The sequence below is a fragment of the Fulmarus glacialis genome, unplaced genomic scaffold (genome assembly GCF_000690835.1).
Source record: "Fulmarus glacialis isolate BGI_N327 unplaced genomic scaffold, ASM69083v1 scaffold35159, whole genome shotgun sequence".
Classification (NCBI taxonomy): domain Eukaryota; kingdom Metazoa; phylum Chordata; class Aves; order Procellariiformes; family Procellariidae; genus Fulmarus; species Fulmarus glacialis.
In genome coordinates this window covers 1-13,740 of record NW_009234494.1, presented here as the reverse complement: position 1 = coordinate 13,740, position 13,740 = coordinate 1, and the positions used below count along the sequence as shown (strand labels likewise).

The following is a 13,740-nucleotide window of genomic DNA, read 5'->3' as shown; positions in this document are numbered from 1 at the left end:
ATTGTGTTTGTGTTCTGAGGGCTTCCTCTGCAACCCCAAAGGCCAGAAGCTTAGCTGTCACCTTATGAAAAACATACAGTGGGTACCTCACTTGTTGAAAACTAATGCTTATCGTATTACAGTGAAGTAAATTCTCTGTGTGATACTACTTTTTCCACAGATTATGTAGGGCAGCAAGGTGTAATGAAGTGTGGGAATGCGTGAGTGCTCTCTAATTAGAGTTTGACAACGATGTTTTGTATTTCAGGGCAAATGACCCAGCTTTGTGAACTGATCAATAAAAGTGGAGAACTGCTAGCAAAAAATCTTTCCCATCTGGATACAGTGCTTGGTGCCCTGGATGTGCAGGAACACTCGTTAGGCGTTCTTGCTGTCTTGTAAGTGTTGCTTTCTTTTAATTAAATATCTTAGTATTAAAACTTCAGGCAACGTGCTGAATTGTCAACCAAATATTTTTCTTTTGGAAATGAATGTTTTCAATCTGCATTTCTTAGAATGGTGCTTAGTTTCCTTCGGTGATACACATTTTATTAATAAAAATACCAAGGCAAATTTGTGTTTTCAAAAGAATTTTTGTTTTCAAAAGAAAAAAAACCTCTGCAGCTTGTAAATGCCATTACTGTCAAATGGTAACATTGGGGATTTGTTTTCCTTAAGGCTGTACCCATTTCTCTTGTTTATGCCTTTATAAGTATTTTTCCATATGTGTTCAGCAAAAAGATATAAAACTAGCTTTTAAAACTCGATTGGTAGGACATTAGTGCACTGAACTGTAAGCATGAAGCAACGCACTTTTTTCTTTCCAGTGAAGCATGGGTTCTTATCATAGTTCTTGGGTATTTGTCTCTAGACCGCATTGAGGCTCTTGCTGCTCTCTGTAGTTTACGATAATACTTGAATTGTCTTGGTGATGCTGAGGTGAGGTAAGGATATTTGGCCCTGAATCTCAAACGATTGCTTCTAGCTGTACCTAACCACAAGTGAAGTGTCTACAGGTTCCACTATTATTTTAAAGTTCTCTTTTAAAGCAAAGGCCAGAATTCTAGTACTTGTTCTACTACCCTTTTGAAACAAAATGACTGTAATGCATAGTGATAATGCACTTAATACTGCAATTCACTAGCACCTCATAAAAATGCATTACGGAATTTACAAAAAGCAGGACATCGGTGCTGCATTAGCAGAAGAATCATATCATGAGCTACATGAAAACAGTCATTAAAACAGGTGGAGTAAGAAAGATACCTGTTTATAAGAAATATGCAAAATGTATTATTTGAAGAGATGGTATCAGTGGAGCATATAGGAAAGTTCTCCTGGCTGAAACTGTGGCATCGCAAACTCCTACCCTGGTAGAATAAGACTCTGAAGAGACAGGGAAGGGGTGGCAGCACGTAACCTGGACAGTCATAAGCCTTGTGGGGAAGGACAGTTCATGATCTAGGTGGGTTTGAACTGCATATTCCAGTGTATAGCAACGGAAGTATAGGCAGGGTTGGGTACCTTCCAACAGCATTAAACAGAATTTTTTCTGTATGTTTTTGTGATATTTGTAGGATGCAGAGGTGGAGAGTTTTCACTGCACTCAGATGAGCGTAATCATAGTTCATCTTACAGAAGAAGCAATGTGTCTACACATAGTCTACAGCCTATAGGGTGCTAAGGAACCACCAGAGGTGGAAAGAAACTGGAAGTGAAGAGAAGGAGCTGCTATCGAGAGATACAAGTCTAATAATTTAATAGTTGAGAAATCTTGAGCACATTCAAGCAGCAGATGTCTGCAGGATAGGCAAAAGTGTCCAGAGAAGTTGTGTGGCTGAGTATTACAATTCATGATCGTTAGCCAGTGTTTCTATTATGATTGTAACGGTTGTACCAGATAAAATTATCTTTGTTCATCATAGTTTGTTCTAAATTGTAGTTTGCACTAGATTGAGAATGGGGGTGTGCGCGAAAAGCATATTTTCAAATGTTGTGCAGCTCCTGGGGAAATCGTATGCCATCTGTCATAAACACTTTGGTTTTGTTTGCAAGCATCTACATGCATCTGCAGAGATTTAGCGATGAAGCTTTTTTATTAATCTCCAAAGGTTAAGTGCTAAACCTTTTGTTTGTTTGTTTTAGGTTTGTGAAGTTTTCTATGCCCAGCATCCCTGACTTCGAAACATTATTCTCACAGGTGCAGCTTTTTATCAGCACTTGTAATGGGGAACACATTAGATATGCAACAGACACTTGTAAGTTAAGCTTACTTTCAGACTGTATATATTTTTTGATAGTTTGGTATTACTGATTTTTCACTGTGTTGGGTTTTTTTTGTTTGTTTTTTTTACTGATTTAGTTGCTGGCCTGTGCCACCAGTTAACAAATGCCCTTGTGGAGAGAAAACAGGTGAGCAAGTATCATCTAGTACAAATAAGCTACCTACATATCCAGGCTTTTAAAGGGGATGTTACCCTTTAACCCCTTTAAAGGGGAACAAGTCTCTTACTTCATAAAGATTTGCCGCTAACTTCACGTTAAGTATTTTTGTGCAGCTCCTTACTTGTTAAGTTTACTGAGAGGTAATGAACCTAAACCAAGATTTTAAGATTTCTTTAAGGAAAATGTAAAGAAGATAAATCTTTCGGGGGAGAGTTACCTAAAAACGTGTTCTCTCACACAAACTAGGAGATCTGTAGTACCAAGAATGTTCCTCAGACAATGTGTGCGTGAGTAGGAGAGCGCTGCAAAAATTATTAGCGCTGGTGAGTCAGTGATACTAGTTTCAGTGTTATTCTCACCAGTGTTATATAATGTTCTTAACGAAATGCCTTAAAATATAAAGGAAACTTGATTAAGAAATATTTGACCCATGTTTTTGTTGCTAAGATACTGACTTTTTCAGGCCATTTTAGTGAAATGTAGCCTGAAATAGAAGTCGAGATCAAGTCTGGTCCAAGTGGAGTAAAGCAAGAGCCTTGCCTTTCGTATTTGGTGGGAGTTTAGATGGCGTCATGGAGTCAAGAAAGGTTTTGTTGTCGATACAAATTACTGTATTCCTGATGAGGTTGGCTTTGTGGAGCAGAATTGATGACCTTAGTTTATCAGGAGAAGTTGTATAGCCAAGGTTAATTTTATTTTCTGAGAGACTGCAGTATCCTACAAAAAGGGAACCTCAAGTTAACTATTACTTAATGGAACCTGTCAATTAGTGTTATTTTTCATTTGTAAGTGTCAACATAAGATCCAATGTGCTGCCATCTATGAGAAATTATCTGAAAGAGATGTAATTTCTGACAGCCCCTGCGAGGAATTAGCATTCTCAGACAAGCCATAGACAAGATGCAGATGAACACAAACCAGCTGACCTCAATACACGCAGATCTCTGCCAGGTAAGGGGACCATAAGGGCTTTTTATGAAAGTAAAAGCTTATAAAATACCTATAGCCCTTTGAGGAAATGCATGTTCACATATTTCAATGTAAAAATGGCTTGTAACTGGTTTTTTCCCAGTAATAAATAATATGATATACTGAAATAAAATCCCCTGCTATTAATTTTAAATGTTCAATGCATGTCCCCAGATCTTTGGTTTTGTTGATGACTTCTGAAAGTCCTTTGACATATCTTCTCTCTGGGCTGAAAGTCGCACACAGCTTGTCTTAGGCGGTATAAGTGTAATATCCAGATACTGTTTGCTCAAGTTTGACAAAAGGCATGTTTGTCTCGGTGTCTTTGGCCTGGGTTTGCACTTCTGTCTCATTCTTGGCTCCTGGGATTTAGGGTTGGACAGGAATGTTTAGTGCAATATTGAGCGCTGCCAGCATGGTAGTCTGGAAGGCCTGGAGTTTCAAGCAGTTCTATCAGAGTCTAGTTTCTTTAGGATTCAGATGATTTATAACAGTTCACAATCTGTGTTAAGGGTTTCCAAATAATCATGATACAATGAAAAATCTGTGTTACAGCACTACTGGCGTGCGCTGTTTTTTCACTCTTGGAGGAGTGAGATTTATTAAATAGTACTAGATGAATTGAGTTTCAACTTCTTCCTCATGGAAATTTGAATGGAAATGGCTAATTTATGAAAACTTGATTTATTTTCTTGTAGCTCTGTTTGTTAGCAAAATGCTTTAAACCTGCCCTCCCGTATCTAGATGTGGACATGATGGATATTTGTAAAGAGAATGGGGCATATGATGCGAAGCACTTTTTATGTTACTACTACTATGGTGGGATGATATACACTGGGCTAAAGAACTTTGAAAGAGCACTCTACTTTTATGAACAGGTAACTTTAAACAAAATGGTAAGTCTAAAGTGTGATCAATTGAAAGGCAAAAGTAGCATGTGTAATAGTGCTGAGAGAACATATCGTCTTTGAATTTCCACAAGAATGGCAATAAAAGCCATGAACGTAACAAAGTACAAGCAGTCTCCAATTATTTTCATTCTTAACCTTAAGGATGTAATTCTACTAACAGATCTATACTGTTGTTCATCATTCATACAGGTTTTGGTTTAGCACGCGTGTTCATCATAGTTATACATAAAAACAGATTTGGGTTAGTGTTCTCTATTAGCTCCTTTATGAAGGGTACAGCCTGAATGATACTCTTCAGAGTATAAAGTGAAGTAACAAGCAAACTGTCTTTAGAGGTGTTTTTCTTTAAGAAAGTCTCTTAACGGCGAAGTAACTATTGCACCATAAAACTATGCAACTCAAAGGTTGATGTTAAGTTTATCTCGCTATAAATATTTTTCAGATGCCTACTTATTATTGCTAGCATAGAAACAGTTCACAGGCTGACATTCAGAATTGTGTATTCTTAAAGAAAAAATAGTCCAGTGCTTTTGCTAAGACCTTTGCTAATTTTGAGGGGCTTCTTCAAGGCTATTACAATATTTGCTGCTTTTACCTTCTCTGTGAAAGAAGAGAAAATCGCAAAATTGGGAAAACTTTGTGTGTGTATGAGAGGGAAGTGCTGTCAAATGGGCAAAATAAACTGGTGCAGCATATTTTTTTTTTTCTGTAAACAAGGGTCAGCTCTTGAGTAGCTAGCAGTATCATAGCAAACTAAAATCCCTTTTCCCTATTCTGCATACCTCTTTCAGCATACTTCAATATGAGATCTGATGATGTAATAGCTTTATAAAACCTCTTCAAGGAGCTGTATAAATCCAGATTCTAGAGGAACTGTATAATCATTCCTGGTATCAAGTAGCTACAGGTGATTTCTAGTACAACTTTAGATCTATACCAAGAAAAGAACAAGGTTATTTTAAGCTAGGCATCACTGTAACATATGTTTTGAGTAGCTTGTATAGAATTTACTTTTTTAGGACATTTTTGGGTAATTAATTTTGACAGAAGTTAGTTAAGCTTTAATGCTCTAAGGTGAATTTCACATGTCATGGTATCCTTTCTGCATGCAGCTTTGAACTGAGATTTTTGTTAATGCAGTAGCTACCAGGATCTGCCAGTAAGTATACTAAATTTCTATTCCATTTCTTTCTTTCTTGTTTAGGCAATAACTACTCCAGCCATGGCAGTCAGTCATATTATGTTGGAATCATATAAAAAGTATATTCTAGTTTCTTTGATACTACTTGGCAAAGTTCAGCAGCTACCAAAATACACTTCCCAGATAGTTGGTAGATTCATTAAGGTAAGTCTTGCAAATACAGCTAATTAATAGAACAACAAATCTGAATTTGTAAATTTTTTTTTTTTCCTACCCTCATTTGATGGTACTGTTTAACATTGCAGATCATGGGAAATAACGCACAATGTGCCAGAGTACAACCTCTTGCTGCCTTTCTAGTGTACAATAGCTAAAGATTGTCTGGCAACTTCTACGTCTATTACAAACAAAGTGTATTGTTCATATTGGCAATACAGGTTTTTAAACTTAAATTTGGAAAAACTTTAGGGTTGAATAGTACTTACCAATATTCTCTTCACTGATAGTGCACATCCCTTGATAGCATTTTACATTAGAACTCAAACAAGACTCCTATTTCACTTGGCTTTCAATATGCAGCGTCCTTGTAAGAACACTCAACCCGTAACTTCATCTCGTTGAGGTACAAAATGCTAAATAGTTCATTCCAAAACTCCAGCTTTATAAAGAATAAAAGCTTCTGAAAAAGCTGCAAGTTTGGAGTCCATAAGCATTCTGATTAGGAGATGTAGGGTGGAAGACAAAACTGATAGTGAGAGAGTTCTGATCCTGGGTAAATAACACTTTTAAAAGTTAGTTAGTTCTTATTTAACACTGAGTTTGTCGATTTGTGACCAAAATTTCAGAGTTCCAAAAATCTTCTTCTAACTTCAGATACTAATCAGCAAGCTCAAACAATTGCCATTTTAAACTAATTTAAGTGAACTAGTCTTCACTTTCTGATTCTCTGTTGTCCATGCTGTGATGCATTGTGGTCAAGGATGACAGTGTCTTAGAGGGTAGAACAAATATAATGGATGGGCAGTGACTACTCAATATGCCACTTCCCTTGAATTCAGCTTACTTCATATGCTGGTCAGCTAATGGACTTTTTCTTGCTCTCCCATAACAAGAACTGTCACACAGAGGTCCTTGAATAATGTTTACTAAATCTTAGATTGCAGTAATACAGATTCAGCGTATGAGGATCTATCATTGCTGTAAAGCCATGTATGGGCATCACGTAATTTTTATGAGAGATGCTTGAGCTACTTAAATTTACTTTTATGCCTGCATGGCTTCTAATGTTGAAGTAGTGAATAGATTTTGTGAGGCTGGTTGAACACCATGTCCTTTAAGAAGGGTTCTCATTTTTCTAATTGCAGCCCCTTAGCAATGCTTACCATGAATTAGCGCAAGTTTATTCAACCAATAAACCCTCGGAGCTTCGAAATCTGGTGAACAAACACAGTGAAACATTCACAAGAGATAACAATATGGGATTGGTTAAGCAATGCTTGTCATCTCTCTACAAAAAGAATATTCAGAGGCTAACCAAGGTAAGATGTAGGGGTTTTATTTTGCTGAGAAATGCGATTCGTTTTTCTCGAAGAGTGTATCTCTGAAATGTATTCAATTCAGAGCAAAATGATAATGTAGTAATGTCACGGAGAAATGACTAAAACTGAGATTTGTGTCTCTGAAACAAATGAGACTAAAATGCTCTGTATAGAAAACCAATTCAGTTGGCTACTTATGCATTATTTAAAAGGTGGTTCAATATGTCTGTCTATCAGAGGGTTTTGCCCATGAGATTTTCATACATAATCAAAAAAGTTGTGAACGCTGCTACCAAGTGACCTTCATCTCTATTTGAAAAATAGGAAACCTGAACTTTACAGGTTACTTCATTAGAGGAGAGGGAGTGGGACAGATTTTGGAAGTGTCTGAAGTAAAAGGAAAAACAGCAGCACTGGAGTGATATGCTTGTTCAGCTGAGAGATCAGGTTAATCCTTAAAGATGATCAGGGGAAATGTTATTTTTTGCAAGCTCAGATGATGTTTGTTGCAGTAGAACTAACCTCAGAAGTAATGCAATACACGCATCTCTTGAAGGAAATTGAAGGGATGGACAGTCACCCTATTCATTTAGGAAGGTGAGGGAAGGGGTTGGACGTGGTGAGGACTGTGTCCGGGGTAAAAAGGAATTGCAGAATTGGAGTAATGACTCCGTTAGTTTGGTCTGCATACATGCGCAGTGGTCTCTTTGGAGGAAGAACTGACTCCATGGTGCTTTTATAAGTAATAACTATGTGATCCACTTGTTTTTTCCCATCAGACTTCAAAATAAGATTGCATAGGCCATGAAGGATTGTTAGGGAAAGTTCTTAGCATCTGGTTTTAACCGTTTAATACTTTCTAAATTTCAGACATTTTTAACATTGTCATTACAAGACATGGCAAGTCGAGTACAGTTGTCGGGGCCCCAAGAAGCAGAAAAATACGTCCTCCACATGGTAAGACTTGTGACTTGGCGAAACTATCTCAATTTAAAAACTGACCCAATTTAAGACTCTCTAAGTGTTTGGATTGGCAGTGCATGTTCTGAATGGCTGAAGAATGGTTCTTTTTCAGGGTGAAGATAATACTGTCAGTCTGCTGTGGTGTTCAGGCTGTTCTCAAAAAATTTTAAAGGATATTTTCTGCCTAAGATGAGGCATGCATAATTTGTCTTTGGGAAGCTGTTAGGAAATAAAAAGCAAACAAGTTAAAGATGATTCCACAAGGAGTCTGTGTGCTGTAGTTACCTGAAATTCTGTTCTTAGTGGTACCTTACGTTAAACCTTCTCTCATTTCAGATAGAAGATGGTGAAATCTTTGCAAGTATTAATCAGAAAGACGGTATGGTCTGTTTCCATGATAATCCTGAAAAATATAACAATCCAGCTATGCTTCATAACATTGATCAGGAGGTAAATCTTTAAGATACTAACTGCTTTTGGAATTCCTACTGAAGAACCTTAGTCTGTAATCAGAGAGCTCTTGGGAGAAGCCAGTGTAGGTTACTTACATTTAGAGATTAAGGACTATAAATCATTATTTGCCTATTTCACAGTACCAGTATTTAAAGGTTTTAGATTGATAGTCAGTTACTGTCGGTGTGTTCCCTGTTGTATCTTCTGTACAGCTTGAGATGTTTTGGTAGACTGACTGCTTAATGTTGGTGATGGGAAGTTCCTTGAATTGAATGGATTAGAAAGATTGTTTTTAGAGTTTTAGACTTCAAGGGTCACTTCCACTGGCTGTCGATAACCTGCCTGTAGGTTGAGGTAGTTGACTCACGTGGGACTGTCTATCAGTGCCCTTAAAAAGGATTGTTAGGAAGACATGGATCAAAATAAGGGAATAAAAAAAAAAAATGGTCTGACACTTCTGTTTGGGAGATGAGGGATGAGAACGTTTTGACATGGAGCTTTTGTGATGGCAAAAGTTATTGGTTCTACATAGCACAGCCATGAAATATCTTGAAGATCATGCACAAGCTGGACAAAGTAATCAACTTTATATATATATTTTTTTAAGATGCTGAAATGTATAGAGCTTGATGAACGACTGAAAGCCATGGATCAAGAGATCACTGTGAACCCTCAGTTTGTGCAGAAGGTAATTGATTTAGTGTCTTGTAAGAGGTTCAGTGCAGTGAGTATGTGTTGCACTGAATGTCACTATTTACAGTGTTAATAATTATGTATTATTAGTAGTAATGTGCATAAACATAATGCTTTAAAACAAAAAGGAAGTGCATGTTATTTCCTATGCACTTTATTTTCCTACCTGTTAACTTCAAAGGACTGTGTGTCTCAAAGGTAAACCTTCAGATCTGTTTCAAGAGAAATAACTCTCTCCCTTCCAGAGTATGGGCTCTCAAGAAGATGACTCAGGGACCAAACCATCCAGTTATTCCTGAAATTCATGTTGCTCACCACTCCGCTTTTAAGTAAAAGCTTATGAAAGAATCACGCCTGGAATAGGGCATTGAGGAGTTCCACGAAGAGAGCAGAGAGAACTGAGCTTTGCTTTTCACCTGGACATTAAGAAAATAAAAGAACCACCCTCTCAGTACTGTATAATATCAGAAATATTCTCTGCAAAGAAAAAGGAAATCTCAAAAGAAAACTTAAAAGTCTGTTGTGGATTTATTTATCTTCAGATTAACATCGTTAACGCATTAAATAATCTACCTTTTGTTTTAAAGGGTTTGAATGTTGCTGTGTTTCTGTAGCAGTCCTTTTTTCTCTTCTGCAAAAAAAAAGTGTTATTCAGGGAAGAATACAAACTAGTGTTGGTTCACTTACAAGATAATTACTGGTTCACTATTCTGTATTTAAAGTTGGCTCAAAGTGCAGATTTATCATATGTATGGTGGGTGGAGAGGGGCGGAGTTTAAGTAAACTATCTACATTATAATTTGCATATGCCAGGTGTAGCTGGCTGCTGTCTATTAAATGAAATAAGAACTGTGTTCTTCCTGAAAGGATGAGCATATTAACAAGTCCTTGTAAGGCGGTTTTGCTGAAAATCAGAAATCACTATAGGGAATCCATACATGATAGCTATTTATGATTTTAAGTTTCTGGTACAAAATATTTCCTAATAACATTTGCTCTTAGATTAAACTTACTAGACCTAAACAAAAGGATATTTGAAAGATCTTGGTGTTCTGGAGGATTCTAGATACGAAGTTGTTCACACTGAAATAAATTTAAATTTTTGTTCCTGTACAGTTGGCATGAAGGTATTCAACAGGCTAATACTTTTCTGTGGTGGAAATAGGTGAAGGCCATGCTATAGATCTTTGTTTCCAGAGCAGAAAATTCTCCATGGAACATAGAATTCTATGCAGCTCTCAAAATGCAGGATTTTATTTGGAGATAACGTGCTGGAATGCTATCTGATTTTTAATTCACTATTTTAAACATAAAAACTTTGTGGTTGGATTCTCTAAGTGCTTCACCCCTTAAATCAATGGGCTCTTTAATTTTCTGTAGCTCTCTTGTATCTGAAGATTCTCACTGTTAAAACGCCTTTGAAACGCTTCATGTCAGTGCAAATCTCCTACTATCAGGCATAAATAAACCTGTCATCAAGTCAGAATGCAAGAAGCCCAGCATCCAGTGCTTCCTACTTAAACGCCTGACTAGGAGCTGCTTGCTACTGCTAACCTGCCAGCTTTTTTTCCAGGAGCCTAAGTGGGAGCTAAGCATTTCTGGCTCTTGCCGTGTGAAGCGTGTGTGTATTGAGGTCACCCGTGGTTGAAAATACTCCATTTGTGCTTCCAGTGCTGATACAGAACTGTTGGGGTTTTCACTTAAAATAGGTGTCTTACTTCTAGCAGAGCCTCTGTGACAGCGGTATGCTTTCTAGTAGAAGAGAGATGTCGCCAGGTTGTTCTCTAGGTAGTGAATGACGTTTTTAAAAGTATAAAATAGCAGTTTAGTATTGAGCACAGCATAGGTCCATAGTGTTAGTAGCTCACCATTGAGTATTTGTCCTTCCTATCATAGACTTCCATATTTGAAGGCAACTTTTACACCTGATCTTAAAGGAAAATCTTGGGGTCTTTTTCATAACTTGCCTTACCAGTCTTGTAATTAAAAAACCTTCAAAAATCATAAATATCTTTTCCTAGTTAATGTTGCAGTGATTTCAATGCTGAACATGCTTATGCAATTTTCTTCTCTAGTACTGTGGTAGTATTAAATTAGTAGATTAGTAATGCTGTGGGCTCAAGCACAAAGCTGGGTTGTCAAAGTGTTTACAACCATGTGCGGTAGTCCGAAAATACTGCAAATGACTAACCCCAAACTGCCACCTATACAGAAATGTGGATGGCTTGCCTTTCGTTGCCAAGGGCTCAATTGCCAGGGGGAGAATGTATGCAGGATGCTTTCACGAAGTTGGAGAAGAACCAGAAATGTCTGCTTCACAGTGGCTGAGCTTTTATACCACTAGTTGCTATTAGTGAGCGTGGACTTAGCCATCCTGCAGCTCTCGGCAGGTTTCTATCTGTGGAATTAGAAGCAAACTCATATACGCAGCTGGCAAATAGCAGCTATATTTTCTCTTTTGCCTAAGGCAGATAAAATAAATCCATGCTCACATCAAAAGGATGGTAGAAATAGCTATGTAATAGTTTCAAATGATATATTACACTAGTTTTCTTAATCCGATTTTTAAGATGGCAAATGCTTTTAAAGTTGGAGAAGTGCTAAGGTTCCTTTTCTGACATGGATAGTTGTGGTGTTAAACTCCGATTGCTGCTGAAAATTCAAAGTCAGGTCCCACCTGTAGAATCAGTAGACAAAGCATTCACCGAAAGTGCTTAAGGAATAGTTTGATAAACATATACGGTCTGGCATCTGCATGTCTTGAGATACTGTTGAAATTAGGTCAGATTTTTAATGAAGTAGCTCCTTCAAGTCTTGGAACTAATTGCATGGGCTGTGGTCAGAGACGCTTTGAGAACACTTGAGCTTTCTGGTTTTAATTTGTATTTATTGCAGGGAAGGACTTTTGATCAATTACAAGAACACTGCGTGCTATGCTCCTCCGAACTTAGACTCTCAGAGGTCTGGTGGCTAGTTCTTCCTGTCGTGCATGGCCACAAGATGTGTTCACGAAATAGTGAGTGCATGCTTTGATATCTAACTCCTATTTTAATGCATTTTAATTAGCAAAGATATAAAATGCACTTTTAAAGGTAGCATTAGACATGCAACTACACTTCTTAGCCACAGGAGGGGTCTCTAGTTCAGTTATTATTAGCAGGTCATAAAATGTTTCTAAAAAGAAATAGTTAGAAGCTGTTTGTGTACAACCACCCCTCCTGTTTTTGTGCCACTGAGCAGCCCCGGTTAGTGACCTCTGCTAACACACCTGTAGCACTGACGTCGCGCCTCATGCTTTTGCGTAACTCCAGCTGCCTCCTTCTATACAACTTCCCTTCTCTATTCTACAGCACAACCGCGACCCGTTGTATGTGTTGTCATAGGTGATCTGTATAACCTAGGAAATGTTTTCTGCATGGCCAAACTGGCTGAGGAGGTTAGTCCTGAGAAGTTGTTTAAATGTACTATTGGAAAATAAAGATAACAAACGAGTTGTTCTTCTTAGTTTGTCTTAAATGAGATAGTAGGTCTTGTGTATTTGGCTTTTCCTTAGTTTTTTTGGGGGGGTCTTTTGTTCTTGTTGCTTCTCAGGACATGTGATTCTGGCTGACTGGCGGGAGGCTGCTAGTTGTCTGCTGTGTGTGGCAGTGCCTTCGCTCAGGAGTTGTTCAAGCTCTGCCGGTGGCTTCTCGGACCTCTCCTGAACTGTCTCGAGTAGAAATAGTAGTTCTTCTTGTGCAGTGTGTTTCCTTCAGGAAGTGCTGCTACAGGTCCTTGTCCTGATGGGCTCCAGGATCTTTGGATCAAACACTTCTATTCATATCTGATCTTTGTGTTACAAAAATCATCTGTCTCGCTGACCATCTGAGTATTGTTTTCTTCAGAGGCATAATTATTAGTCCATGCATGGCTGCTTGGATCCAGAGACATGTATTGTAGTGGTATCAGTGATGGCTGCTCTTTCTTGGGATTTAAGTACAAGTTTTACGCAGCTGAATGATCTATGTTGTTATCTTGTGGAAGACTTACTACTTTTTGTTCAGACTCGGGTATTTAAAACTCTATAGGGGTCAACTCCAATGGGAAGGGAAGGGGAGGGGGGGAATCCAGTACTTTATTATTTTGAAGCCTGAAAGGATTAATAGTTCACATGAAATTTCGTTTATCTTCCTATCGGTGTTTTCTGTAAGTAATTCTCTGGTAAAACTTCTGAAGAGAAACTGGACTAGTTTAATGGAGGATCGGTATTGACGAGCCTAGAACAGGTTTATTTAACTCGAGTGTCTACTCCCTTCCTTCCCCGTTCTAACCTGGGCTTTATCTGTGTAAACATCTTTGATATAACTGCTCTATAAATGGAGTGGGAAACGGTATTACGTCATGGAAGCCTCCATCTGCCCTAATCTTATATTCTTTTAAAAATAAAAGCACGTGGGGGGCGCGCCCAGTCCTTGTACCGACTGTCTTTAACGGAGAGGTCGCGCCCAGCCTGCGGCAAGCGCACCAGCCGCCCAGCGGGGGGACACGGGAGGGGAAAAGGGGCTCTGCGGGAGTCGATTGCGAAGCTCCTTCTACCACCCGGTAGGTGCTGGCGCCGTCCCTGCCGCCCGGGCTGTCTGGCGCCGGGGCCCCTCTTCCCCTCAGCAGG

At 38.4% G+C, this 13,740-nt stretch overlaps 1 protein-coding gene across 1 annotated transcript; it reads left to right on the top strand.

Moving 5' to 3' along the window:
• The first annotated feature begins 252 nt into the window (after positions 1-252).
• On the top strand, positions 253-9,687 carry COPS3 (COP9 signalosome subunit 3). Its single transcript, XM_009585662.1, has 11 exons — positions 253-377; positions 2,125-2,237; positions 2,342-2,391; positions 3,283-3,375; positions 4,092-4,271; positions 5,509-5,649; positions 6,810-6,983; positions 7,854-7,940; positions 8,283-8,396; positions 9,007-9,087; positions 9,338-9,687. Exons 1-11 carry the CDS (start codon positions 253-255, stop codon positions 9,389-9,391), a joined length of 1,212 nt encoding a protein of 403 aa, XP_009583957.1. The 3' UTR covers positions 9,392-9,687.
• Positions 9,688-13,740: the final 4,053 nt, after the last annotated feature.